This window comes from Procambarus clarkii, chromosome 43 (genome assembly GCF_040958095.1).
Source record: "Procambarus clarkii isolate CNS0578487 chromosome 43, FALCON_Pclarkii_2.0, whole genome shotgun sequence".
Classification (NCBI taxonomy): domain Eukaryota; kingdom Metazoa; phylum Arthropoda; class Malacostraca; order Decapoda; family Cambaridae; genus Procambarus; species Procambarus clarkii.
The window spans coordinates 35818238-35835262 of record NC_091192.1 but is presented as its reverse complement, the minus strand read 5'-3'; the positions used below and the strand labels follow the sequence as shown (position 1 = coordinate 35835262).

Here is a 17025-nt window from a genome sequence, read left to right as displayed (position 1 = left end):
GCACTTGTCATAAAACCCCAGCCAAGAGACGAGGCATCCGTGAACTCATCGAGCGAGGGCTCAGGGAGGAGCCACGGCACAGAACCCCCGAAAAACCCGCAGCAGAAGCCAGCGACGCAGCAGCCGACGCAAGGCTCCTGGGATCCGAACCCATCGAGCGTGAGAGCGGCGGAAGGGACAACCCCGAAGAAACCAGAAAATCCGCCGATGCCAGATCCGACCCGATGGTTAGACCATCATGGTAAAGTTCAGGCTCCCGCACAGCTGCTCGAACAACCGACGAGTGACCCGGGTGACCTCCGAAAACAGCAGGAGGCGGGACTGCAGCCGTAACAGCGTCGCAAGAGGGAGAGACAAGGAAACGGTCCGCGAGTCTCACACAAGACCCAGCCAAGTTCAAACCTGAGAGGGAACCAAATGGGACTTCCTCCAGTTCACCAAGAACCTGAACTTGGCGAGCTAGGAAAGAACCAAATCCCTGGTGAGCAGACACGCGGACTGGCTGGGAGCCCACACCAGCCAGTCGTAGAGGTAAGCCAGAACCTGAACCCCTAACCAAATGGGCCACCACGACCCGGGTAAGGTGTGTAAATACTCAAGGTGCCAGATTTAAGCCAAATGGAAGGCAATGAAAGCAGTAAGCTTGTCGCCCCACTACAAAACCTAGCCAGTGAACCCCGGATGAATTGGGACATGCCAATACGTGTCTCGGAGGTCCAGAGACACCATCTAGGCACCCGGCGCCAAAAGCAGCCGGACCCGAGACAGAGTGGTCATCCGAAAGGAGTGGCAAAAGACCCAGGGATTCAGACGAGATAAGTTCAGTATGAATCGCACATCCGCAAAGTTCAATTTCGGAACTGAAAACAGGCGGGAAACCCACTTGAGGGATGTTGTCGTTTCGACCACACCCAAGTGAACCCATTCCCGGATGACCTGACAGAGCACAGGAGAGGAGGAGGCCTGCCCTACCAGCCCTGACCCACCCCCGAAGGAGGAGGAACGACCCAACGCCACCGCAGGCCAGAGGAAACGACCCGAAATGCCCACGAATCGTGGGACCAGGCAAGAACAAAAGCGTGAGCCTTCCCCCTATCGCTCTGTCAATGGGGCGACCCGCAAAAGGGCCAACGACCCCTACGAGAGCCCGACCGACCAGATGCCGACGGCTCCAAAGGAGGTGCCGGCCCCGATTCCGCACTACTGGCTTACGACGACCGAAGGAATCCCGGGACCTTGCATGACCCCCCCCGGAAAACCAACAAGTCCGACATAGGCCGGCAACTAGACAAAGCCGCTTGCAGAAAATGCACCACCGCAGACTCTGCAAACAACAACGGACGAAAAGGGGGACGAAAATCTAAGAGCCAGGGGCCCAAGTCAATTCCAAAGAGTAGACGAGCACTTGTGTCAACCCGAGGCGAGAAGTAAAGAACAAATGCCGCCTCTTTCAGAATCGGCGCATACAACTTCAGTAAGGCAGCTGACACCCGAGCTGCTGAAGCATGCGCAATGGACATCAGCCCGGAACCCGGCTTCTCCACATCCTTCTCAAGCCAGTCCGAAGACAGCTCCAACAAAAAAAAAGAATTGCAAAACCGAAGCCAAATGCCCACGGGTGCGCGAATCTTCGGCCACCAGGGATGCCGAAAGGGAGGGAACCTGCATGAGAACGCTGCAACTGGCCAACATCACGACAAAGGACAGGGTACACAAGTATGCACTGAGGTGCTCCAACTCACTCCCCAAGGTAAATCTGAACGACCGTAGTCAACTCTCGTCATTCAAGCGCACAGGTCCGACAGAAACGAATGCCAAGCCCCAACGAAAAGAAAAGGGCAGTCTGCCAGCCAGGAAGACTCCTGCACCTTGTAATACACCTAGTAAGGAAAAAGAGGAGCAGGCTCAAAAGAAGAAAGATCCATTATCGAGACATAATCTGCATCTAACAGGAGATAAGCCGCAAGGGCCTCCCGCGCTTCTCTTGGTGGGATACGGGAAGCCAAAAACCTCCTTAACCCTCGTATGGCGCCTGGCTATTTAGCATGTGTCACTCACAGGCATATACCCCCCCAAAAAAAAATTATTTTTTCTTCTAAAGCTGTTAATGTGTGTTCACTGATCATGGGAAAAATAATAAAAAAATCGTAAGTGGCATATATTGCCCGCTATAGGGCGGGGAAGTCTGGCAAGAAACAGGCGCTGACTCAGCGTGTGTCCCAGACGGTCCGTTGCTCGCCAGCTGTCAGGCCGGAGTTGCCACAGAGAGATAATTATCTAATTATTTCAATGTCTCTGATTGATTATTCGTAGTTCTTTTTGCTGTAATATTTTTCAATAGTGTGTAGTGTGATATATTTATATAATAAAATGAGTGAATCTTCGCTGTACTCAAAAATATGGTGTGCATATTTTTTATTCAATTATGTTCATCAAACAGTGAGCAAATACATTGTCGGTTATTACACTATATACACAGGTTATATATAAGTATCTGCCTGTTTTGTTCACCATAACGAACCACTAAGTTGCAATTATGAGTCAAAAAGTAATGAGGAGTGACCGCCACACACATCACCTGCTAGAAAATTACAAAGTGATGAGGATGGGAAAGTGTGGTCGTTAAGACGAGATCTTTCAAAAGAAGACAGAGAGAAGCTGAAGCTGAAACTGAACCTCACCGAGGCAAAATGTTTAAATGAGAGCAGGAATGAAGAAGAAATCAATTTTTTTTTTCTACAAAGTGATAGGGGTAGGCAGACCAGTAAAGTGGTACATAAAGGCAAACCAACAAAATCAATAGAGAGAGGGGGAGTGAAGAATAAGGAGAGGGGAACAAGTTCCTGAAGATTGCATACACCAACATAGAGGGAGTGAGATCGAAGATACTGGAGTTAAGTGATGTAAGCTGCAGACACCAGACACTGTTGCACTCACAGAGACAAAACTTTAATATGTTATTTTAAATGAGGTCATATTCCCAAGGGGCTACTCAATTTGGAGACGGGACAGAAAAATTAGGAAAGGCAGTGGCGTTGCTGTGCTGGTGAAAGAACACCTAAAGGTGAAGGAAATAATGGCTGCCAATCCACAAGTTGATATAATAGCACTAGAGATCTGCCATGAGGATGATAAACTAATGATCATAAATGCATATAGTCCACCCCCAAGTAGCACATGGTCAAAGGAGGAGCTAGATAGTAAACGAGAAGGTCTTATAACAATAATGAGAGAGATTATAGAGATAGCGAATAACAATAGATCACGACTGTTGATAGTCGGTGACTTCAATCTGAAATCCATAGACTGGGAAGCATATGAAGCTAAAACAGAAGAATTTTGGACCTGTAGATTTGTAGACCTCATCCTGGAAACATTCTTGTATCAACATGTTAAAACAAGCTACGAGGATGAGGGAAGGGGACGTTTCCTCCATGCTAGATTTGATATTTACCAGGAAGGAGGAAGAAATATTTGACATTCAGTACGTTCCTCCCTTGGGTAAAAGTGGCCCATGTCTTTTTGGGAATAAAGTATGCAATGCGTTATAATCTGGAAGAAAATAAGGAGGTTGAAGCCGTTGAAAAACCAGACTTCAGGAGAGGACATTATGGCGACCTTAGCAATTTTTTAGTGAGTATAATTGGACAGACTTGATGCTAGGAAAGGAAGTGAATGAGATGTATGTCAAGTTTTGTGAAATATATGATAAAGGCACAAAAAAATGTATACCAAAACAGAGATGCAGAACTAGGAAACAGGATTGGTTCAATAGAAATTGGGAGAGAGCCAGAGACCAAAAAGACACAAAAATGGAATCAATACAGGAAGAGGCCAAACCCCCAAACATACCAGTGATAAAGATGCGAGAAACAACTACACAGCAGTGAGGAGAGAGGCAGAAAGAAAATTTTTAAAAAGGGATTGCAGACAAATGTAAAACAGAACCAGATCTATTCTATAAATTCATAAACAACAAATTGCAGGTAAAGGATAATATTCAGAGGTTGAAAATGGGAAATAGATTCACGGAAAACGAAAAGGAAATGTGTGAAACACTAAACGAAAAGTTCCAAAGTGTGTTTGTACAAAATGAAATCTTTAGGGAACCAGACACAATAAGAATTCCAGAGAACAACATAGAGCACATAGAGGTGTCTAGAGACGAAGTGGTAAAAATGCTCAAGGAGCTAAGTAAGAACAAAGCAGTTGGTCCAGATGGAGTTTCACCATGGGTTCTGAGAGAATGTGCACCTGAGCTCAGCATTCCACTTCAACTGATTTTTCAGGCATCCCTGTGTAAAGGAGTTGTAGCCGATGTGTGGAAAAGGCTAACGTAGTTCCAATCTACAAAAGTGGAAGCAGGGAAGACCCCCTTAATTATAGACCTGTATCATTGACAAGTGTAATAGTCAAAATATTGGAAAAAATAATTAAAACTAAATGGGTAGAACACCTGGAGGAAAACGATAAAATATCAGATAGACAGTATGGTTTTCGATCTGGAAGATCCTGTGTAACGAATTTACTCAGTTTTTATGATCGAGCCACAGAGATTTTACAGGAAAGAGATGGTTGGGTTGACTGCATCTATCTGGACCTAAAAAAGGCTTTCGACAAAGTTCCCCATAAGAGGTTGTTCTGGAAACTGGAACATATTGGAGGAGTGACAGGTAAGCTACTAACATGGATGAAAAATTTCCTAACTGACAGAAAAATGAGGGCTGTAATCAGAAGCAAGGTATCGGATTGGAGGAATGTCACGAGTGGAGTACCACAGAGTTCATTTCTTGCACCGGTAATGTTCACTGTCTACATAAACGATCTACCAGTGGGAATACAGAATTACATGAACATGTTTGCTGATGATGCTAAGATAATAGGGAAGATAAGAAACCTAGATGATTGTCATTCCCTTCAAGAAGACCTGGACAAAATAAGTATATGGAGCAACACTTGGCAAATGGAATTTAATGTGAATAAATGCCATGTTATGGAATGTGGAATTGGAGAACATAGACCCCACACAACCTATAAACTGTGTGAGAACTCTTTAAAGAATTCTGACAAAGAAAGGGATCTAGGGGTGGTTCTAGATAGAAAACTGTCACCTGAGGACCACATTAAGAACATTGTGCGAGGAGCCTATGCTACACTTTCTAACCTCAGAATTGCTTTTAAATACATGGATGGAGAAATACTAAAGAAATTGTTCACGACTTTTATTAGACCAAAGCTGGAATATGCAGCGGTTGTATGGTGCCCATATCTTAAGAAGCACATCAACAAACTGGAAAAGGTGCAACGACATGCCACTAAGTGGTTCCCAGAACTGAAGGACAAGAGCTACGAGGAGAGGTTAGAGGCATTAAATATGTAAAAACTAGAAGATAGAAAAAGAGGTGATATGATCACTTCATTCAAAATAGTAACAGGAATCGATAAAATTGATAGGGAAGAATTCTTGAGACCTGGAACTTCAAGAACAAGAGGTCATAGATTTAAACTAACGAAACAAAGCTGCCGGAGAAATATACAAAAATTCACTTTTATAAACAGAGTGGTAGACGGTTGGAACAAGTTAAGTGAAAGGGTAGTGGAGGCCAAAACCGTCAGTAATTTCAAAGCGTTATATGACAGAGTGCTGGGGAGACGGGACACCACGAGCGTAGCTCTCATCCTGTAACTACACTTGGGTAATTACACACACACACACACACACAAAAAAAAAATTTTTTTTTTTTGCCATGTCTCTTGGCAACTAACAAGGTAACATTTGCTTCAGTCACCAACACAGACAGCAACACCTACCGGCTCCAAATTCCCATTTTGAAGGCTGGATGTCTGGTCGAATATTACAGGATTCGTTAAATACCTTTCTAGGCACCTTGGATAATTCCAATATTTGCAAGAAACAACTATTTGTCAGTTAAACGAACACGATTATCACAGCAAAGGTGCTATACTTCCATTTTTTCAGCAGGCATTTTTGACCAACAGAAAGCAGCTGTCAGAAGCTAGCTGAACAAAAGCAAGACAAACTACTGTACAGTATATGAAGGTAGTGCCGCATGGTGTGGGTGTAATATGGTGAGGGTGCAATGAGGTGCGAGAGCAATGTGGTGAGGGTGCAATGATGTGCGAGAGCAATGTGGAGAGGGTGCAATGATGTGCGAGAGCAATGTGGTGAGGGTGCAATGATGTGCGAGAGCAATGTGGAGAGGGTGCAATGATGTGCGAGAGCAATGTGGAGAGGGTGCAATGATGTGCGAGAGCAATGTGGTGAGGGTGCAATGATGTGCGAGAGCAATGTGGTGAGGGTGCAATGAGGTACTAGTACAAGTACTATATGATGTGCCACATGGATTGAGTACAACATAATAATGAGCACCACATGGTGTTTCACATGGTATAAGAGCCATGTGATGTGGGTGCAACATGGTGTGGAGCAGCAGCAAGCTGGTGCAGACAAGTGTACTCACACAGAGGAATCAGTGCGGGAGAGGGTGTCGTCGGTGGGAGCGCCAGAACTCAGACTCTGCAATTCTGAGTCCTGTCTGCTGGACACATGCGCCGAGGAGTAAATTGCATGGTAGGGGTTCACACCCCCTCCAACACAGCTGCTCTTGCCATGCAAATATTGCCTAGAACATAAACACAATAAAATGGTAACTAAACAAAAATAAAAAAGATGAAAACATCTGCAAAATTAAACTACAACTGAAAAATGTTTAACCAAGTGATGCAAACTAATAATAAAAAGCAAAACAAAAAACTCATTACACAGCAGAACAAGAAAACAAAATTCAAGCAAAAGAGCTAACACCGCATTAATCTTCAAACGACAGTGGACTTTAAGCGACGACACTCTTTTATTTCTAATGTTATTACCTATTGTCAGGCATCACCTGCACAAAACTACAGTCTAATCTTTACTTCCCTTTGGAGACGCACATAAACACGTAATTTGTTACTCCTGCATATTCTTCATGTGGCCACATATCTTCATCAGGCTCCTCAGTTTAACTCCATCTTCACTACTGAGTACCTAAACAGGTTTTGTTAATCCCATCCCAATACACCATGGAAAGAGTCACAAATATCTCACATTCACTTTAAATTTATATTTCTATTCTGAGCTATTATCTGTACAATATCCCCTTCCAGGAAAGAAATAAGTTCAACATAAAGCACCCACACTTCACTCTCAATAATAATGATGATGCTTGAACGAGAGACCTCACACTGTGTGATGAAGCGCGAGGATCGTACAACAGCAATCCACTTCCTACTGACAGCATTCTCATACCTCTGAAGGCCTCTCTTATCCATTTTTCATGTCCTACTGCAGTCAACCATTTCAAAGATGCTGTACGACACCCAGTACAAAAAATGCAGGCCTATGTTACTAGCACTTTGCATTCTCCTAACAGACCTTATTTTTCTATATATTTTTGTTTTGTGCAGTATTAGAGGTTTATCTTATTAATGAACATTTATAATTTTCCAAAATTGGTATATCAGCAGTTCCTTACTACCCCTACCCATGACTTCATGACATTAATTAGAGGCTCAATGTGGAACTGTAATTACTAAAGTTTAACTGCCAAAAGTGCTACAATTAGCTCTAGTTCTTGCAATACAAATCAAAGTTACATTAACATTTTATGCAATTTAAGTATGGAATGATCACTGTGTACATACAGTATCTACATCCTAATTCCTAATTATCCAGCTTCACATCAGCCTAGAGATAAAAAAAAAAATATGGGTGGCAAGTAACATAGTACTGTAAAAGTTTACTTATATTATGTGTAACTGGACTGCCATACACAGAATGCTATTTAATTAATAATTTTCACATACTTGAAATAATTCTAATCATCAGCAATAATTCTTAACAAGGACACATTATTACTGAACTGGTACCTATATGAGCTTTCTGAAATGTATATTGGCCACTAATTCAAGAATAATAATTTTAAAATTTTAAAAAGCATTTGAACAGTGAATCTCCAAATTGTTATCCCCATGTTAGGACCGATTGAATATAAATGGTAAATAATATAATTTATGACATCGCTAATATCCTAAATACAATACCACAACTTTATATACAAAATTAAATAAAACTTTGCAACATATATCATAAATTTTTCCATTTTATTCCAAATTTTTCTCTTTTACCAGCATCAAAGCAGTTCTGCACTTACCACGAAAATAGAAAACATTTATGATAATTGTATACCAACAAATTATTAAATTTTGTAAAGAAATTTGTGTTAATATATTTGGAATAAGTCATAAATTGTGTGAGGGTGTGTAAGTTAACAGTTCATTCAGGTGAATGTGAGGGTAAAGTTTTGTGGCTCTCTCATGCCCCATAATAAGATTTTTATGTGAAGATAAGGACTTGTTCCAAATAACACCACCACACAAGACCAGAAGGCATGGCAGGATGTGCAAGACAGCCTCATTGAAAAGGAGAGGCGCAATAGGCACGCACAGAGAGAACATGATCAACATCATAGGTCCAAGACTGTTCAACATGCCCCTCTACACATACAGGGCATAACTAGCCGACCTCTCCCAGTGTTCAAGAGAGAACTGGACAAATATCTTTCAGGGATACCTGATCACCCAGGTTGTGACTCATACGTCAGGCTGTGGCAACCATACTGAACAGCCTGGTTAACCAGACCACCAACCAGAAGGCCTGGTCAGAGACCAGGTCATGCAGACATTGATCTTATCACTGACAGGTAATCAATACTGCAAGAATATATCAACCATCTGTGTTTACTAGGACTGTAACAGTGTCCTAAGTTTAATATCAGGGATTTGTGTTTATCAATCCATCATCTTTACACCATTACTATCAACATTGACTAGAGCATGTGCAGGAAACTTTGTAACTTAGGGAACCAAACTTAACAAAATAAATATTAAATAGGTACTGTACTTGCATAACTACAAAAGAACCAAAAAAATTGAACGTATCATAGAAAACACAACTGTCATGAACCAAAATATTTTTCTATCCTACATTTATGCTAAATACAACACAAGGAACCAAATTACTAATACAGTAATTTATTTAAAGGTCTATAATACCTCATTAATCTCTACACACAATCCCCTTTCAATCTTATGGGTAATCCTTCCAGCCAAGATGACCAACTATCTATCTTCCATTACACAAGTTGTGATGACAAGACTGCATGAATATACCCGTTTTCCTAAAGACATCTACAGCACTCGAGTGTCTTTTTATAGTACAGTATTTAAGATAAGCAGTTCATGCCACAAAACGGAGAAGTCAGTCATAAACATTGGTGTCGTATGTATATGATGTGAGGCATAAGATCAACAAGATCCCTTTGTATTACCTCAAAATTAGCTTCATACCAAGCGAGATGAGTGGGCAATGCCAACTGTGCAAACGCTGAGTGGCCACCATCAACACCTGCAGTCATGACTCACCCAGCAAAAGCTTCAGGTTTTCTTCTTTCAGCACTAGCACGCTGTTTCACGGTGGCTGCAAGAGCTACCTGTGTGAGGCGCAGCTGCGTGCCTGCTGCACTGCCCTCGTACTCACAGTCTTCATGTAATGTGGGCAGCACTCCTCCGCTGCTGATTGCCCCAGGACTACCTGGAGACAGGGTGTGTGGAGAGTCTGCACCAATGCCACCAGTATGCTGAGTGGCAGCTGTCAAGTAATTCAGGTAGCTTTCACTCTTTAGGAAGCTCGGGTATGTACTGCGTTCTATCTCCTCCTCAACCTGCAACACGTCAAGTTGTGTTACTCCACCTGGTTTTCACCTTCAACATACAGCATATCATAACATTCTAGTATGTTTCTACACCTTAAATCTTGTACACAAGCAGCCCTCATACTCTAGTTGAAAGAGGAGGAAAGAATGCTGAATAAGGAAAAACCAACGTTGAATGTAATGAAACGCCTGTTTCTGGGCAAGTCCCGGAGGCTCCCTGAAGTTATCTTACTGATCAAGTGCCATACAACTCGAGTGTCATCAGTCGCAGAGTTCCTTGTAAGCCTACCGGGAACCACAAGCCAGAACCTGGCCCCCTCAGAGACACGAAGGAAGCAATGGCCCATGAACACTTTACATTTAAAGTATATCATCTTGCAATCGACCAGGTAAGATGCCCAGAAAGGTAAGCGAAACAAAACAGATTACTGCCTGGTTGAAAAGTGTGACCTACGTCTTCACAAGTGCAAAAGAGCTCCTCAGAAAGCAAACAAACAAGCAAAACTTCATCCAACTAACCCCCAGCTCGTTAGCTGTAATCCCCCCCCCCAATTGGATGGGGGAGAGCCAGGGTAAGTCTCCACCCTGTAGTTTTTTGAATGATGAAAACCGCCAACTTGGCAGGGCGCCTCTGGGGCTCACCCATAACTGGTGTTTCATTACATTCAACACTGGTTTTCTGTGGGGAGCCCCGTCAACACTCTAAAGCTAACTACCCACAGAAGGAAAAAAAGAGAAGAACACAGTAGGCGGCAGCTTCGCAGATCACAACCCGACAGAGACAACCATCTGCTACAGAAGCCCCAAAGTAACACAAAGCTGCAGAAGGCCCAGGACAGTCACGAGAGAGCTGGCAGCCAGTATTTTGACCGACCCCCAAAACCCCTGAGTCTGAAAACCGACCAAAGACAGTCGAAAATGCGGCCTACTTCCTGACATCATGGGCACCATGGTGTTAGATTTAATGCTGGCTAGACTTAATGACACTGCAGACAATGTGACACACACAAGCCCTGGAACAGGGAACCAGGGAAACTGGAACAACCCAGAGTGTGACCACCAACACAGAATCGCAGGCATCGGCATAACGCTGCCACAAGATACAGCATGTGATGCACCCCATGATTAACCAACCAAGCATCCACAACCAATGGATCCCTCTGGAAGACTGCCATCTCATTCTTCACCAGAAAAGAAGTTGACTGCTGCAAACGAACAAAGTGACTACCAGGACTAAACAAACAAAACCCCCAGCGCTGGAGGAGCATGAAGCTCCCCAACCCGACCCCCCAAAGACCAAGGCCAACAAAAAACAAGCACGAACCAAAAGAGCCACCACAAACTGAGGTGATGATGAAAGGAAAGAACCCAGTCCAAAGATCAAGAAGGCTCAGGCGACGCATTAGCAGGCCGGAAAAATGCACGAGAAAGCTTGAGGAATGGAGCGGAAATGACATCCAACACAAACACAAGCTACAGACGCTCCACCAATGCCGCATGATAAGAAGTGACAGTATTCGGCATGAGATGCCGATCCAGGAAAAGCCAAGAGAGAAAGAATAGGACAACCCTGTCTGACACGACGAAACCTGACAAAGAGAAAAAAATGGCAGAAAACCAATCAAGAAACTTCGTACTGTCGCCGAGAATACAACTGCAGGTAGGACACCATCAAAGAAGCCACCTGATCACCATACAACTGGCAATACACCCTCATCAAAAATACCAGACATGTATTGCAGAGGAGTAAGTTGAACTAGCAAGGTACTGTACCTCACTGACCCGACCTGCTGAAAGAGGCGGAGCCGCAGAAAAATGCCCAGGTTCGGACATAGAGCAGCAGCGCCTGAAGCCAAGGCTGAGCCGGCCACCATGGGGGCAAGAGGAGAATCCTCCCACAATAGGATTCCAGCCAAGACAGAACCCGGAGTAATAACTGGACAAGGGGAAGAGTTACAGGAACCCCCACCTCCACCTGACAGCTGAGTAGACAGCGCTTCAGATTCATAGTCCTGAGGTTCTGGGTTCGATCCCTGGTGGAGGGAGAGACAAATGGTCAAAATGTTTCTTTCACCCTGATGCCCCTGTTACCTAGGAGTAAATAGGTACCTGGGAGTTAGTCAGCTGCTACGGGCTGCTTCCTGGGGGTGTATAACAAAAAGGAGGCCTGGTCGAGGACCGGGCTGCGGGGACGCTAAGCCCCAAAATTATCTCGGGATAACCTTTACGAGCACTGCTGAAAAGACTACCACAAGGGCCTCGCAGTCGGGAAATGGCGTCACATGCAATGAGAGGCGCCAAGACCATGCCGACACGAAGAGTTCCACCTCTGGGCTCCCGTACATCCGGCAAAGCCAAGGAAGAGGCTTCGACTGACCACTCCGTGGAAAGAGGAATGAAGCGAGGATGTCTGCAAGGATGTTGGACACCCCCCCTGAATGTGAACTGCAAGGAGAGCTAAACCCCAAGAACACAGCAGAAGAGCTACCCAAAGCGACCAGCTCCAAAAAGCCACAGACCGAATAGACACCTCCCCGGTTCACACAATGAATGAGAGGGAAGCAGTCCAAATGGAGCCAGATCACCGAGAATCTGGGCGTCCGAATCCTCCGCAGCGATTTGTGGCAGTCACACTGCCGCAAACTCCCACACTGCGATGTGAGCCCGACACATAGGCAGCAGCCAATGCCCCTGGCCAGACTGGTGAGCACTGGTCACAAAGCCCCAACTGACAGACAAGGTGTCTGTAAACACAGTGAGCAAAGGAGGAGCACTGAACCCTGAAAAACTCGAAGAGGAAGCCATGACACAGCAACCGACGTTAGCACACTGGGGTACGAACCCAGCGATCACAAAAGGGCCAAAAGAGGCTGCCTCGAAGATACCATTACAACCTCTGAAGCCAAACCCTGCCCAGAGGATAAACCAGAAGAGCAAAGTTCAGGCTCCCACACAGCTGCTCAAACAACCACCGAGTGACCAGGGCCCCCACAATAACATCCGGAGCAAGGCCGCAGGAGGGAGAGAAAGGGACGCAGTCTGAGAATCCCACACAATCCCATGGGGTGCTGGTCACTGAGTGGACATGGCGCGGGACTCTCAATCCTGTGGTCCAGGTTCGATTCCTGGCACCGGCGAGGAACAATGGGCAGACACCACCGACTCAGAAACTGGCACCACAGGCCTCCCCCCTGACCACACAACCCAAGGCCCAAGCCTTGGCCCAACGCTTCTGAGATAGAGTCCAGAGCGACCTCCCAGGAGAATCAACAAATCAGAATCAACTAAGTACCGTACAGAGGAACCAATGTATATGGAAAGGCTAAGCCAGGCACTGCAACACATGCAAGGAAAGAGTGACCCAGATAAGACTACGAAAAACAGGGCCATGACCCCCCGTGCAACCATTAACCCAGAAGAACAAGTAAGGCCCCAGGAAGCACGGAAGGGCCAACAAAAATCCACAACCAATCCGCAACATGCATCCACAGCATGAAAACTGCAGCAAAATGTCACCTCAAAACATTCAGACAGGAACACTTACCCCATAACATATACCCCGCACCATTGTACCTGGTAACCTGGTGGAAGTGGGGCCCCTATCTGGACTGAAGCATGGGCTGGACATACATATGAGTGGGACAGGAGGGGTATAAATAGGGGGAATAAATAGGAGCCGCCTTGTATGGCCCAATAGGCCTGCTGCAGTCACCTGTGTTCTGATATTCGGATATACGTAACCCAAAACACGAACCAACGCCTGGTTGAAAGAGATGTTATATCGCATAACTCTCTGCAGAACGTAGACACGAACGTGTCACAACACAACGTAGCCGAGAAGATTCCGGGAGCACCGCCAGTGGAAGAAGGCAGAGCCGCACAATGCAGGAGAAGAGTAGGGTAAAGGCGAAGGAGGAGCCCCAAACCCATATGCAGGAAAACCCAGCATCCTCCCTACAGCAGCAATCCAGAATGCCCCCAGGAGCTACGGGGCACGGACTGGAGAATTGAGAAGAGCGAGAGGCAAAGCACCCGAGAGAAAAGGGACGCAAATCCCCAGCACATGTGCACACCGCCCATATCAAAATAACCATGGCGCATGCGCAGCAGGGATGCCAAATGTGGGTCATCTTCTTTTGAGGTTATCTTGAGAAGATTTCAGGGCTTAGCGTCCCCGCAGCCCGGTCCTCGACCAGGCCTCCTTTTTCTTACACACCCCCGAGGAAGCAGCCCGTAGCAGCTGTCTAAATTCCAGGTACCTATTTACTGCTAGGTAACAGGTGCATCAGGGTGAAAGAAACTCTGCCCATTTGTTTCTGCCACCATCAGGAATCAAACCCGGAACCTCAGTACTACGAATCCGAAGCGCTGTCCACTCAGCTGTCAGGGTCGCCAGAAGTCGCGAGCTGAAGAAGAAACCACGAAAGTGACAAGAAAAATAGACAAAATAGTGTTGCTAACGACCGAAACCCATATGAGAGTATACAGGGCAGCCGCCAACCGTAGTTGAAAAGAGCAGGAAGGAGCGAAAAGAAACATAGCATAGCTTCCCATATGGGCTACAAGGAGCCCAATCTGGCAACCCTGTGCAGCGCAGGTCAGTGCACAGAGAAGAGACAAACAAGAAAGAACGAAACAGGACCGAAAACCGATAAGCTTGGAGAAGGACCAACAAGCCCTAGAAAGGACTGTAAGATAAAACAGACGTTCCAAGAATATGGGAAGAATCAAAACCCTCCCGACGCTTCTAGAACAGAAAGAAGCAAGCGCGAAGCACAAAGGCATGGAAAGCAAGTCGCGCCCGAGACCAAAAGTCATGCAGATCCCCAAGAAGAGGGGAACAAGACTGTGAAGGCCTGTCCCCAGAAGAAGGGTAGAGAAACGGACCCACCACAGGACGGACCCGACAGAACCATGGGACAAGGAACCAATCCCGGGGAGGGGCCGACTCCCAAAAACATGTACGGAGAGGGAGGGAGGAAGAAAAAATCCCACTCCTCGTAACCTCAAGCCCCGCCCAGAGGGCAAAAAAACCCAGGCGGGTTCCAAATGTCAGCACCTCACCCGCCACGGGAACCCACTAGGCAGGTCCCGGGGCCGAGCCGTTCCCCCAAAGTCCCAGTCTCACAAGAAAAGCTCGGGCACCGGACAAGAACTAAAGAAAGGAGCCCACTGGCAGACTCGTACAACACGGCTGGAGGAACGGGCTTGAATGCCTCCGTCGCTACCCCGGAAGAGGGAATCCCCGAGACCACCCGAGTCTCAAGACCAACGAAGCCCCACCCCGACCCTGAACACACAAACGGTACGGATCCAGATGCAGGGAGGAAGGAAGGGGGGGGGGGGGGGACCATAACAGGGATAAGACAAGGGGCCGCAGAAGGAACAAAACCGAAGTATCCAACACCCCCAAGCCCCATCACACTAACCAAAACAGGGCAGCCCCGAGGAGCAAAGTACCACCGAAACTCAACTTGCAATGCCCGTGTTGCCTGCACCCGCATAGTCTGCTTAAGACTGGGTAATCAAACCACAAACAAGCAGGGCTCCGGGCCGAAGGTGCCACGGACCCCACAGGCAGCAGGCGGAGGCAAAACAGTGAGAGTCACCCTGAGACAAGGGGACAAAGCAACCCTCAAACCCACACAAAGCGAGGGAGGGGGGGGGGGCCTCCGGTGCCACATCCATTGGACCCACACACCCCCTCGGGGTTTCCCAGGGTCCTGAGTGTTTACCTACAGGGGACTCATGCCCAGGTAATCCCAGGTAGGGTACTGTTAACCAGCGCCCACAAATACCAAGCAACTTTCTAAGAACTGAACCCTCGAGACGCGTACACTCACGAGGACCTAGCAGGGGGAACCACCGGAAAAGGGAAGAGTACTCAGTACACAGGAAGGGGGGGGGGGGGGCAAGAACTAAGGCAGACTCCCCCCCCCAACCAGGCCCACACTGTTTTTAGCACGAGACTCAAAGCTTTCAAGGAGAACAATAATATTTCTAAATATGCAGTAGTAATTGGTCAGGCAACGACTACTGATAACTTTATCCAGGATAAGCACTTAGTGTGGATGGTTAGATACAAGGGTGGTAACTCTGCCAGTGAGCAATCACTGTATATCCTAGGCCAGAATAAAGGATGAAAGACACCCCTGCAACAAAATTGTCAAAGTTATATTAGGTAACATGGGCCATGAAAGAAAATGGTGCGAGCCTTCTGGCACCTCTAGCATCAAAACCATGCTGCGCATTAGAAAAATGTATAGAACATGTTTTGTAGAGAACTTTATGTAGGTTATTTTTATATAAACACATTTTCTTCTTAAATGAGTCCTAAGCATGATATTTAAAAAAAAAATGCTTTTGGCCATGAGGCCATAATTTTTTCAAGATGGCAGCCAATTCCAGGGCAGCAGAGGGGTGGAAAATTAAAGATATTAAGTACCCTATTATGAAGACGATAAAACTTATTCCAGCTTTCCATGATTTTTTCCTTATTCAACCCCCCTATCAACTGGGTTATCAAACTTTTTTCTTTTTATGAACAGGTTAGCAAAGTTTTTGTCATGTTAAGTGAATTTTTCCATGTCAAAGGCTTTTTTATTAAAAGTATTATATTCAAATATTTTTAAAGTACTGTACAATCTTTATCAATCAATCTATATTATTTGTACTATCAATCAAAATTTAGCCTTTTATAAAATAGAAGTGCTTATAAAATTACCTCTCTCTGTGCAGCATCAAATATATTGCGATCAATGCTCCGCGCATTAATGCGATCATTGACCAGTTTGTACGTCTTCTCCGTGACCCGCACGGCATAGTTCCTGATGAAACGCTTCCAGATGATGGGCACTAGCTGCGACGAGTCCTGATGATCAGACTTTCTGAGGCCGTTGCAGGCGAACCAGAAGTTGAGCGACTCACATGTGCCACACTCCTCCTTGAGGTAATCTTGGAAAAGGTGCACTCCAATGGGATCCTCCAGCAGGTGGAGAAGAGACTGTGACCAACGAATGGCAGGAGGAGTTGAGCCACCCTCGCCACCGCCACAGCAGGGAGACCCCGCCTCCACTGACCCTGTGCTTACTGCTGGACCATCACCTGCACCCTCACCTGTTGCAGAAAACAAAAACTATTTATAAAACACAACAAACAGCAGATGCAAAGGTGAGGTTCAAGAGCTAAACCTCAATCCTGAAGGCACAAATAGGCATATATCAATAATCCCACCCACCCACCCACACATACC

At 45.8% G+C, this 17025-nt stretch overlaps 1 protein-coding gene across 5 annotated transcripts in view; it reads right to left on the bottom strand.

Moving 5' to 3' along the window:
* The window catches only part of LOC123755965 (axin-2), a 179635-nt gene that overhangs the window by 101226 nt on the left and 61384 nt on the right, over nt 1–17025 (bottom strand). For all 5 annotated transcript variants that reach the window (XM_045738964.2, XM_045738967.2, XM_045738966.2 and 2 more), the window contains 3 exons: nt 16498–16889; nt 9484–9782; nt 6483–6644 (listed from right to left, as the gene is read on the bottom strand). In XM_045738964.2, the coding sequence (XP_045594920.1) occupies nt 6483–6644; nt 9484–9782; nt 16498–16889 (853 nt within the window). The remainder of the gene's footprint in view (nt 1–6482; nt 6645–9483; nt 9783–16497; nt 16890–17025) is intronic.